The sequence below is a fragment of the Chelonoidis abingdonii genome, chromosome 1, assembly GCF_003597395.2.
Source record: "Chelonoidis abingdonii isolate Lonesome George chromosome 1, CheloAbing_2.0, whole genome shotgun sequence".
Lineage (NCBI taxonomy): Eukaryota > Metazoa > Chordata > Testudines > Testudinidae > Chelonoidis > Chelonoidis abingdonii.
In genome coordinates, this window is record NC_133769.1 from 346,391,549 (window position 1) to 346,404,810 (window position 13,262).

Sequence of the window (13,262 nt, forward strand, 5' to 3'; positions counted from 1 at the left end):
GTGGAATCTCCTTCCTTAGAGGTTTTTAAGGTCAGGCTTGACAAAGCCCTGCCTGGGATGATTTAGTTGGGAACTGGTCCTGCTTTGAGCAGGGGGTTGGACTAGATGACCTCCTGAGGTCCCTTCCAACCCTGATATTCTATGGTTCTGTGATCAGGGGCTCATTCACCTGCATATCCACTAATGTGATATATGCCATCATGTGCCAGCAATGCTCCTCTGCCATATACATTGACCAAACCAGACAGTTTCTGTGTAAAAGAATAAATGGACACAAATCAGACATCAACATGGTAACATACAAAAGCCAGTCGGAGAACACTTCAATTTCCCTGGACATTAAATGACAGATTTAAAAGTAGCCATCCTGCAACAAAAAAACTTCAAAAGCAGACTTCAAAGAGAAACGGCAGTTTGCAAACTTAACATCATTAATTTGGGCTTGAATAGGGACTGAGAGTGGCTGGCTCACTACAAAAGCAATTTTCTCTCTCTTGGTATTGACACCTCCTCATATTGGGAGTAGACCAAATCCAACCTGATTGAACTGGTCTTGTCATCACTGGTTCTCCACTTGTAAGGTAACTCCTTCTCTTCATGTGCCAGTATATTTATGCCTGTATCTGTAATTTTCACTCCATGCATCTGAAGAAGTGGTTTTTACCCACGAAAGCTTATGCCCAATAAATGTTAGTCTTTAAGGTGCCACCAGACTCCTTGTTGTTTTTGAGGATCCAGACCAACATGGCTACCCCTCTGATACTTTAAAAATATGAGCCAGCCAGACTAAGTGACTTGCCTAAAGTCACACAGGAACTCTGTGGCAGAGCAGTGAATTGTGCCTGGATCTCCCAAGTCCTAGCTAGTGCCCAAACCACTGGACAACCCTTCCTCTCACCAAGGTCTGATCTGCTCTGTATAGACATTCAAAATCCCATAGTTTTTTTATCCTTATTCAGAATTTCCCTCTTTCCATTGTTCTTAGGTAAGACCTGAAAGGCCACTTATGATAATCTAGTCTGATCTCCTGCATAACACAGGCCATAAAATTTCACCAAGTGATTCCTGCATCAAGCTCAAAAATTCTGATTGAGCTATAGCAGATCTTTTAGAAAGACATCCAATCTTGATTTAAACACTTCAAGTGATGGAGAAGCTAGAACCCCCGTAGGTAAATTGCTCCAATGGTTAATTACCTTCACTGTTAAAAACGTGCACCTTAATTCTAGTCTGAATTTGTCTAGTTTCATCTTCAGCTACTGGATCCTGTTATGCTTTTGTCTGTCTGCTAGATTAAAGAGCCCTCCGTTATCAGAAATGTTCTCTCTATGTAAGTACATCTACATGATGATGTAAGTATTCTGACACTGTGGCCAAATCGCTTCTTAAACAATGCTTGGGTAATCTAAATAGATTGATCTTCTTTAGTCTCATTGTAAGGTAGGTTTTCCAGACCTCATATCATTCTTGTAGCTCTTTTCAGAACCCTGCAAACTTTATCAGCAATGTTTTTATGTTCTCATCCAAATCATTGACAAAGATATTGAATAGCACTGGACCAAGAACAGATCAACTAGAAATATCCTCATTGGATGACTAATTCCCATGTACAATGATTTTTTGTGACCCATCAGTTAACCACTTTTTAATCCATTTAATAAGGGCTACGTTGATTTTGTATGCTAATTTTTTAATCAGAATGTTGTACAATACTAAGTCAAATGTCTTACACAAGTCTGAATACATTATTTTAAACTCAACCAATCTCGTAATCTCATCAAATAATATCATGTTTGTTTGACAATCTGCTTTCCATAAAATCATACTGATTTGCATTAATTATGCAACCACTCTTTAATTCTTTACTGATTGCACCCAATCACTCTTTCCAAGACTTTGCCCATGACTGATGTCAAGCTAACCAGCCTACACTTACCAATGCTAATCCTATATAAATGCTGGGACATTAGCTTTTTTCAGTCCTTTGGAACTTCACCAGTATTCAAAGATTTGTTAAATACCAGAGCGCCTCAGCAATTTCTTTTATCCTGAATGCAAGTTATCTGGTTCTGTTGTACTGAGTTCTGTGAACTGATTAACTGGCTGACTGCCACCCTTCATTCCAGAGATGACTGTATTTCTGTGGTGCAGCGTGTGTGTGTTTATATACACAGACACACACTATATGTATGCACTTTGGGATTCTTTGAGAAGAAATGGACTATACCCATATAAGATATTTTCTCATGAATTACACAAGTCCTAATTTAGTAGATAGGGTATCCTAAAGAGAAAGAAGCCTATGTCCTAACATTACGTTAGCCATCAGCTGGTGAGATATGGTCAAGCTTTTGGTTATACAGAAAGCATCTGTGATTGTCCTGCCATATCCTGCCTGGCTCAGTGTTTTATAATTGTTTTCTGTTTAGAAGGGTCTGGGGAAAAAGGGGGCTGCCATCCTTGTCCTGGAAAGGGTTAAGGAGCTGGACTGAATTACAGCTGAAAAATGAATACTAAATACAAGCAATCATTTGCAGCAAAGCAGAGGGAATGATGCCCTCATCTCACCTCCTCTTCCAGTTTGATGATCTTGGCTTGAGCATTGTTCAGTGCCTGGTCCAGGATTTCGATGTGTCTCCGCTGATCCTCACTGGCAGAGTGCACGGCTGCCAATTCCATTTCCAGCTTCTCCCTCTCCTTCAAGTGCTCTTTGTCTGTAACAGAGACAAGAACAAGAGCAGCTCTATCAGAACAGCGCATAGACTCTGGGCCCAGTGCCAGAGGTAAGTTGGCACCATGTTAAAAAACCAAAAACTATGCAAAGCAACAGAGGGTTGGGCTACTCCAGAACAGTGCCTGAGATTCAACTGTGCAGTGGCGTGATGGGCAGAGTCTCTCATATGCCAGAACTCACTAGCCCACAGCCTGGCTTTACGTTACTGCTGATGTTAGAGGTAAATGACTGATCAGGTCCCTTTGAAATCATTGAATGGAAGATGCTACATACAGAAAGTGCAAAGGTGTCAGAGTAAATGCAAATGATACTGTATTCAGTCCATGGCAAAACAAATGAGTAGATAGTGAAGAGCCCCAGAGAGGGCACCTGACAATCCCTAAATGTATCTGTTTTGATGGCTGCTGTATATAGACTCCAGCCTGCCATTAGTGTGCCACAGTGTTTCACAAAATGAAAGGGCAAAGGTGACCAAATTAAACAGGGGCGAGGCTTCCTTTTTTCGAAAACTAGCTAAAAGAACAGAATCACTTCTCACTACATTGCCAGCACAAAGCTGCTTCTCTGCCTCTGCCAACGGATAATAAGCAAAGACCTTTTACTTTCAAGGAAATAATCCAAACCTGCCCAAACACGAAGTCAGGATGCACCAGCAGAAAGGCTCTCAGTGCTTCATTAGTCGGACAGGGGAGCTGATCAAAGTGCCTCACTGACCTGAGCTCAGAATCCTCACCTTCTAATGAACCCTATGTTACCTGTGATTTTATTATTTAAAGGGAAAGGAAGGTAACCTCCAGTAACTGGCATTCTCTTGACCTATAGCCCCTGCATAGCCATAGGACGCACAATAGGGATTTGTAGAAGCAGTTCCAGGAAAGAGAATTTAATCTTTAGTGCCACTTGGGGTCTAGTTGATCCTCTAGTCCAGCATGACCTCTGTGCCCTTCAGCCCTGCCGTGACAGCCAGTGAACTGGCTCTTCTCCTACTATGTGACTGTTCAGATGCCAGTAGTGAGTGATCCCTTCCCTCACAACAAACGTACCAGAAACCACCCACGCAGGCAGCCCTGATGGCAGAGCAAACAAAGCAGTGTCAGACCTCTGGCATGAGTGTGACCCTCTCTATTGACAATCTAATTTCACCATTAGAGCCAGTCGAAAAGTAGAGACATTTTCTGCAAAATTTCCTCCTCTTTTTTTTTTAACAAAATTTCAAATGTTCAAAATTAAAAATGACTTTAAAAAAAATCAAATTTCCCAACCAGCTGTGCCCATGATCTTTCCTTTAACAAGATGGCAACAAGATCTAAGCAACAATTCATAGGCCTACGTAGCATCTTTTTTGGCTAGCTGCCTATTGAGAGTATGTCAATTAATTACAGCCCAGACTCACCTAAGAAACCCTTCCTATGAATGTAAGTGGAGCTACCCATGCATAAAGTTGGCCGCTGGATTGTCTCTTCCCTGAGGGGGGGCAGTTAATTTTTAAAGCTGTGTGGAAGACAGAAGTTCTGTTCCACAAAGAATTTCAAAATCTGGCTTCATTCTGAATCTGAATGAAAATCAATAATTTTGAAATTCTCTGCCAAGGAAAATATGCAAAAAGTTAATTTCAGATCAATTGAAGCATTTTGTTCAGTTTGATTTTGACTCTTTTTCTTTTGTATTATAACATGATATCACACAACGCAAAATTAAAAAACTCAAACAGGGATGTTTAAAAAATTCAAAATGTTTGTTCTGAAAATATCAAAACAGTCTGGTAATTACAGTTAATCATTAGATTATCAGACAACACTTGACAGGGCTCTCGGGCTTCAAGTGCCAAAATCTTTTAATATACAGTAGGGCTGTTGATTAATCGCAGTTAACTCATGCAATTAACTCAAAAAAATTAACTGTGGTTAAAAAAATTAATCGTGATTAATCGCACGGTTAAAAAATTGGAATACCAATTGAAATTTATTCAATATTTTTGGATTTTTTTCTACATTTTCAAATATACTGATTTCTCTTACAAGACAGAATACAAAGTGTACAGTGCTTATTTGATGTTATTTTTTATTACAAATATTTGCACCTTAAAAATGATAAAAGGAATAGTACTTTTCAATTCACCTCATACAAGTACTGTACTGCAATCTCTATCGTGAAAGTGTAACTTATAAATGTAGATTTTTTGTTATATAACTGAACTCAAAAACAAAACAATGTAAAACTTTAGAGCCTACAAGTCCACTCAGTTCTACATGTTCAGCCAATCGCTAAAATATACAAGTTTGTTTACATTTACGAGAGATACTGCTGCCTGCTTCTTATTTACAATGTCACCTGAAAGAAAGAACGGACATTTGCATGGCACTTTTGTAGCCGATATTGCAAGGTATTTATGTGCCAGATATGCTAAACATTCTGGAGGAAATACTTCCATGCTGATGACGTTTGTTTAAAAAATAGTGCATTAATTAAATTTGTCACTGAACTCCTTGGGGGAGAATTGTATGTTCCCTGCTCTGTTTTACCTGCATTCTGCCATATATTTCATATTATAGCAGTCTCAGCTGATGACCCAGCACATGTTGTTGAGTTACGAACACTGTCACTGCAGATTTGACAAAACGTAAAGAAGGTACCTATGTGAGATTTCTAAAAATAGCTACAGCACTCAACCCAACATATTGTGTTCACCTATGTGTCTGATAATTCTGTTCTTTAGTATAATTTCAACCAATTTACCTGGTAGTAACGTCTGATTTACTGGCCTATAATTGCCAGGATCACCTCTAGAGGCTCCTTTAAAAATTAGCATCATATTAGCTATTCTCCAGTCATCTGGTACAGAGGTTGATTAAAGTGATAGATTACATACCAATTAATAGTTCTGTAGTTTCATATTCCTTCAGAACTCCTGGGTGAATCTAATCTTGGTGATATATTACTGCTTTATTTATCAACTTGTTTCAAAATCTCCTCTATTGACACCTCAATCTCAGACAATTCCTCAGATTTATCTCCTAAAAAGAATGGCTCAAGTATGGGAATCGATGCAAAGAATTCATTTAGTTTCTTTGCAACAGCCTTGTGTTCTTTGAGTGCTACTTTAGCACCTTAATCGTCCAGTGGCCCCACTGATTGTTTGGCAGGCTTCCTGCTTCTAATGTACTTTAAATTTTTTTGCTGTTAGTTTTTGTGTCTTTTGCTAGCTGCTCTTCAAATTCTTTTCTGGCCTGCCAAATTATACTTTTACACTTGACTTGCCAATGTTTATGCTCCTTGCTATTTTCCTCACTAGGATTTGACTTCCAATTTTTAAAGGATGCCTTTTTGCCTCTGACTGCCTCTTTTATTCTGCTATTTAGCCCTGGTGGCAATTTTTTGGTCATCTTACTGTTTTTTTATTAGGGTATACATATAGTTTGAGCCTCTATTATGGTGTTTTTAAAAGGTTTCCATCAAGCTTGGAGATATTTCAATTTTGTGACTATTCCTTCTAATATCCATTTAACTTACTTCCTCATTGTTGCATAGATTACCTTTTTGAAGTTAAATGCTATTGGGGTGTTCTTCTTTGGTATTTTCCTCTCTACAAAGATGATAAATTGAATTACATTATGGTAGCTATTACAAAGCAATTCAGCTATATTCACTTCTTAAAGCAGATCCTGTGCTCCACTTAGACCTAATCAAGAATTGCCTCTTCCCTTGTGGGTTCTAGGACTAACTGCTCCAAGAAGTAGTCATTAATAGTGACTAGAAATTTTATCTCTGCATTTTATCCTGAGGTGACATGTAGCTAGTCACTATAGGCAGTAACTAGCTCTCATTATTACTGGGTTTTCTGTTTTTGTAGCCTCTCTGATCTCCCTGATCATTTCCTAATCCCCATCACTGTCGGGTGGGTGGTAGTATATTTCTACTTCTACACTCTTGTTGTTCAAGCATGGAATTTCTATCTGTAAAGATTCTGTGAAACAGTTTGATTCATTTAAGATTTTTACTGTATTTCAGGGTTCGGCAACCCATGGCACACGTGGCAAAGACGGCACGCGAGCCAATTTTTAATGGCACGCTGGAGCCTGCCGGGACTCCAGCATGCCACTAAAAATCCTGCCCAGCCCTGCGCGCTCTCCTCTTCCCTCCACTTCCCCCGTGGGGGCAAGGAGCAGAAGCATAGCCACGGGGTGGGCAAATGGCCCCACTCTCCTGGCACGGCAAGCCGCGGGGTCCGAGCTCCCGGGCTGGAGCGCGGGGCCAAGCGCAGCAAGCTGCCGGCACCTCCCCCACCTTATCCCCTCCCCTGGAGCTCTGCCACCGCCACACCCAGCACTCTGGGGGTTGGCTGCGCGCTCCCGAGGGCACCATTTGGCTCCGTGGGGAGGCAGACACGCTCCCTGCTCAACTGGAGGGGCAGGGCTGTGTGCTCCCGCGGAGCACCATATCTAGCTCTGAGTGGAGCCTCATGGGAAGGGGCCTAGGGCTGGGGGCGTTGGATAAGGGGTGGGGGCAGTTAGGGGACAGGGAGAAGGGTGGGTTGCATGGGAGGGTGGGATCCCGGGGGGGGTGGCTGGGAGGGGGAGTTTGGGGAATTGGGGGGGGGCCCCATTTTGGGGGGAGTCCTGGGTTTGTGAGGGGCAGGGGTTGAATAGGGGTCAGGGCAGTCAGAGGACTGGAGCAAGGGAGGGTCCTGGGGGGGGGGAAGTTAGGGTGGGGGTCTCTGGAGGGGTGGGTCAGGGTCAAGGAGCTGGAGGGGTTGTACGAGTTGGAGTTCGAGGCTCCGTCAGGAGGTAGAGGGTGTGGAAAGGGTTTGGGGCAGGCCAGGGAATGGTGGGGTTGGATGGGTTGGAGTTTCTCGGGATCCTGTCAGGAGACAGGGAGTGGTTGGATAGATGGGAGTCCCCGGGGTCTGGCTGGGGATGGGGTGTGAATAGGGGTCGGGCAGTCACGGGACAGGTAGGAGGTAGAGTCCAGTCTGGGGAAAAGAACAGGAGGCTTAGATAGGAGTGGGGGTCCTGGGGGGCAGTTGGGGGCAGGGGTCCCAGGAGGGGGTAGTCAGTGGACAAGGAGCAGCGGGGTTGAGAGTTTTTAGGGGGGCAGTCACCCAGCACTCTCCCCTGAGCCCTGACCCCCCCACACACACACCACACCCTCTGCCCTGAGCCCTGTACCTCCCTCATACATACCCAGCCCTCTGCTTGACCCCTTCATCCCCCCCACCCGCAACCCTAGCCCTGACTCTGTCACCCCCCACCCATACCCAGCACCCCCTCTGCCTTGACACCTACACCCCCTCACATACCCAGCCCCCAGACCTGACTCCACCCTCTGCCCCCAGCCCTCTGGGTTCTGGCCGCCAACCCCGCACAGCCCACTGCTGGTCTGGGGTTCTGGCTGACGGACCCTTGCCAAGACCAGCAGCGGGCTGAGCGGGCTGGCAGCGTAAGATCAACATTTTAATTTCATTTTAAATGAAGCTTGAACATTTTGAAAACCCTGTTTATTTTACAATACAACATTAGTTTAGTTATATAACATATAGACTTACAGAGAGAGACCTTCTAAAAAACGTTAAAATGTATTACCGGCATGCAAAACCTTAAATTAGAGTGAATAAATGAAGACTCGGCACACCGCTTCTGAAAGCTTGCCAACCCCTGCTGTATTTGATTCTATGTTTTCTTTCAGATATAGTGCCACTCCCCCACAAGCTCAGCCTATGCTGTCATTCCTATATATTTTGTACTCTGGTATTATTATCTCCCATTGATAATCATTGTTCCACCAAGTTTCTGTGAAGTCGAAATATGAATGCTATTTAGGCCCCCTGGCATTAAACTGTCATGTGCTAGGAGATAGTTGGATCAACTCTGGCTTTAAAAGCAATACAGTACATTGGCAACACATATAAAAACAAGTCTTGGACCCACTCTACCATCTTGCACCTGAAGAACTCAAAACATTTTACCTACATTGATTCACTCAGCCGTACTTCATCCCACAAGGCAGGGAAGGGATATGCAATATACAAGAGTGATCATCCATTACTAGGCTGGAAAGCACAAGTTATTTAATAGCTCACAAGGATGTTTCACAGCAGATTAGGCCGTCATTTAACTTGTGCTTGAAAAATGGTGGCTGCATCTTCTATATTTATAAGCACTTTCTTTATTTGGTTAGTTCTGGGTAAAAAAGGACTACTTTTAGTTCTTGTCAAGTGCACCTGAAATATCAAAATTATGCTTTAATGAGCTACAGCACATGCATCTTCCATAAAAGAAATTGCTTCTGCACCTGCATGTTTACTATGCACTTAATAAACTAATTAATATTTCTGTTATTCTAATTCAGGGGTGGGCAAACTTTTTGGCCTGAGGGCCACATCCGGGTATGGAAATTGTATGGCGGGCCATGAATGCTCATGAAATTGGGGTTGGGACGTGGGAGGGGTTGAGGGTTCTAGCTGGGGATGCGGGCTCTGGGATGAGGCCAGAAATTAGGCGTTCAGGGTGCAGGAGGGTGCTCTGGCCTTGGGCACGAGTGCAGGCTCCAGCTGGGGGTGTGGGCTCTGGGGTGGGTCTGGGGATGAGGGGCTTGGGGTGCAGGAGGGTGTTCCAGGCTGGGCCGAGGGGTTCAGAGGCCAGGAGGGGGATCAGGGCTGAGATATGGAGTGTGTGTGTGAGAGCTATGGCTCAGGGTGTGGGCTCTGGGGTGGTGCTGGGGATGAGGGGTTTGGAGTGCAGGAAGGAGCTCTGGGCTTAGACCGACGGGTTCGGATGGTGGGAGGGGGATCAGGGCTGGGGAAGGGGATGGTGGCGCAGGGGGGTGACTCAGGGGTGTAGGCTTACCTCAAGCAGTTCCCAGAAGCAGCAGCATATCTCCCCTCTGGCTCCTGCGCAGGCAGGCTGTTCTGTGCGCTGCCCCATCCGCAGGCACCACCCCTGCAGCTCCCATTGGCTGGAGTGGCACTTGGGGAGGCAGCAACTTGTGGAACGGAGCCCTCTGCTGCCCCAACACAGAGGAGTTGGAGAGGGAACATGCCACTGCTTCCAGGAGCCACACAGAGCGGCCCCCGACCCTGCTCCCCGGCGCTCAAGACTCAGACTCCACTCCCCAGTGAGAGCTCGAAGGCCAGATTAAAATGGTTGACAGGCCAGACGCGGCTCGCAGGCCATAGTTTGCCCACTCCTGTTGTAATTGATCAGTATGCTCAGACTGTTAAGGGATGCTTCTCTTTTATTGTTATAGTTGGAATTATATAGAGTTCCATCCCCTTCCTGTGATAGTCAACCTTCAACGTGTTGAGAATGAGTACAGCTATTTGGTGAGTTTGGACAGATCAAATGAGGAATACAGTGGGGAGGGTGGGTTAGGGTTCTCTCAAAACACACATCTTGGGTTATATATATTTGTAAATATGGTAGTGGCATTCATAGATTCATAGACTCTAGGACTGGAAGGGACCTCGAGAGGTCATCGAGTCCAGTCCCCTGCCCTCATGGCAGGACCAAGTACTGTCTAGACCATCCCTGATAGACATTTATCTAACCTACTCTTAAATATCTCCAGAGATGGAGATTCCACAACCTCCCTAGGCAATTTATTCCAGTGTTTAACTACCCTGACAGTTAGGAACTTTTTCCTAATGTCCAACCTAAATCTCCCTTGCTGCAGTTTAAGCCCATTGCTTCTTGTTCTATCATTAGAGGCTAAGGTGAACAAGTTTTCTCCCTCCTCCTGATGACACCCTTTTAGATACCTGAAAACTGCTATCATGTCCCCTCGCAGTCTTCTCTTTTCCAAACTAAATAAACCCAATTCTTTCAGCCTTCCTTCATAGGTCATGTTCTCAAGACCTTTAATCATTCTTGTTGCTCTTCTCTGGACCCTCTCCAATTTCTCCACATCTTTCTTGAAATGCGGTGCCCAGAACTGGACACAATACTCCAGTTGAGGCCTAACCAGCGCAGAGTAGAGCGGAAGAATGACTTCTCGTGTCTTGTTTACAACACACCTGTTAATGCATCCCAGAATCACGTTTGCTTTTTTTGCAACAGTATCACACTGTTGACTCATATTTAGCTTGTGGTCCACTATGACCCCTAGATCTCTTTCTGCCATACTCCTTCCTAGACAGTCTCTTCCCATTCTGTATGTGTGAAACTGATTGTTCCTTCCTAAGTGGAGCACTTTGCATTTGTCTTTATTGAACTTCATCCGGTTTACCTCAGACCATTTCTCCAATTTGTCCAGATCATTTTGAATTTTGACCCTGTCCTCCAAAGCAGTTGCAATCCCTCCCAGTTTGGTATCGTCTGCAAACTTAATAAGCGTACTTTCTATGCCAACATCTAAGTCGTTGATGAAGATATTGAACAGAGCCGGTCCCAAAACAGACCCCTGCGGAACCCCACTTGTTATACCTTTCCAGCAGGATTGGGAGCCATTAATAACTACTCTCTGAGTATGGTTATCCAGCCAGTTATGCACCCACCTTATAGTAGCCCCATCTAAATTGTATTTGCCTAGTTTATCGATAAGGATATCATGCGAGACCGTATCAAATGCCTTACTAAAGTCTAGGTATACCACATCCACCGCTTCTCCCTTATCCACAAGGCTCGTTATCCTATCAAAGAAAGCTATCAGATTGGTTTGACACGATTTGTTCTTTACAAATCCATGCTGGCTATTCCCTATCACCTTACCACCTTCCAAGTGTTTGCAGATGATTTCTTTAATTACTTGCTCCATTATCTTCCCTGGCACAGAAGTTAAACTAACTGGTCTGCAGTTTCCTGGGTTGTTTTTATTTCCCTTTTTATAGATGGGCACTATATTTGCCCTTTTCCAGTCTTCTGGAATCTCTCTCGTCTCCCATGATTTTCCAAAAATAATAGCTAGAGGCTCAGATACCTCCTCTATTAACTCCTTGAGTATTCTAGGATGCATTTCATCAGGCCCTGGTGACTTGCAGGGATCTAACTTTTCTAAGTGATTTTTAACTTGCTCTTTTTTTATTTTATCTTCTAAACCCACCCCCTTCCCATAAGCACTCACTATGTTAGACATTCCTTCAGACTTCTCAGTGAAGACCGAAACAAAGAAGTCATTAAGCATCTCTCCCATTTCCAAGTTTCCTGTTACTGATGCAGTCCTGTATGGGGATATATGATTTAGGTTGTATTCAGGGTGAATGCACTGTCATTATTCTACGGAAAGGAGGTAGCCCCTCCTCTGGGAAAGTGGGAGGAGGTGGCCCCTCCTCTTCGGGGGAGGTGAAGTGACAATGGGTGAAGAACAGGAGAAACAGAGCACCTGGGAGTAAGCAGAGAGAAAGAGGGCAAGGAGAGAGGGCAGACAGATGGATGGCAGGAAGCTGAGACTGGGAGAAACTGAGAACAAGTGGAGAGGCTGAGATTGGGCAGGACAGAAATGGTCCTATCAGGTTAAAGATGGCTGGTCAAGTCAGTCTGTGTTTAATGGCATGTTCCTGAGTGTCCGTTCCTGTTTGGTCCTGATCAACAGATCTGGTCATCTGGTCTGATTCATGCTGTCCCAGGGACCCAGAACAGGAGAACCAAAGGTCCTTCAAATCCAGTGGGTCTGATCTAATGTGCACCCCTACAAGCAAGCACCACTAGAGACAAGTCTAGCTCTTCAGGAAATCCTGAGAGGCATTTGAGCTCAAAGACTGACTTGGGCATCAGACAGAACCCAGTGAGAGAACTTGGGAAAGGGGACCCTTGAACTAAAAATAATATTATAAAATTATTATTAATAATAAATGACATATAAACTAATAGCCCGTGCAGACAGAGATAGATACAATTTTTTTTTTATTTAGAGGGTTATATGTCACTAAATGCACTTAACAGTAAGTACAGTATGTGTGTAAATCATTATTACTTTTATTATATATATTATTCATATATTTAGTGTTATTAAAAGTAGGTGGAATCCAGTTTGTTCCAGTTTAAATAAAATCTCTGATATGTTATCTTTTTTATTTTGACAACCAGTTGTATTATCTTGTCTAGTATTATACAATCTTTTATCACGGTGCAACACCCTCCCCCCACATCTCTCACACGCCAATAGTATTGTACCACCACTGTGACAGACCATTATTAAATTTTGGTTAGTGGTTTTGGGGCAGGGTGACCCTCAATAAATTTCAGATTATGAACACAGTAACTCTACTCGGAGAGGTCAGGTTACAGATACATCTTTTTCTTATGTGTTTGTACAGTGCCTGGCACCTTGGAGTCCTGGTCCAGGACTGAGACTGCTAGGTGCTACCACAAACACAAATAATAAAATAACTCCACCAGAAACAGACTGTTGTTGACTGTGCTCTGGAACAGAAACATTATACAGAAAGAAGCATTTGCTCGATGCCACCCTAACCCCAAAGGCAAGAAAAAAGTGGACTTGTTTTCAATGTTAATTTTTAAGACCTTAGGGAGAAGCTCTGCCCTTGATTTGCACCCAGGTCATAAATCATGGGAAAGTTTATACTCATATTTTTACC

General features: G+C 43.7%; 1 protein-coding gene across 1 annotated transcript in view; it reads right to left on the minus strand.

Moving 5' to 3' along the window:
• The window catches only part of AMOTL1 (angiomotin like 1), a 138,934-nt gene that overhangs the window by 36,802 nt on the left and 88,870 nt on the right, over positions 1 to 13,262 (minus strand). Inside the window, exon 7 of the mRNA XM_075066575.1 lies at positions 2,569 to 2,714. Within this exon, the coding sequence (XP_074922676.1) occupies positions 2,569 to 2,714 (146 nt within the window). The remainder of the gene's footprint in view (positions 1 to 2,568; positions 2,715 to 13,262) is intronic.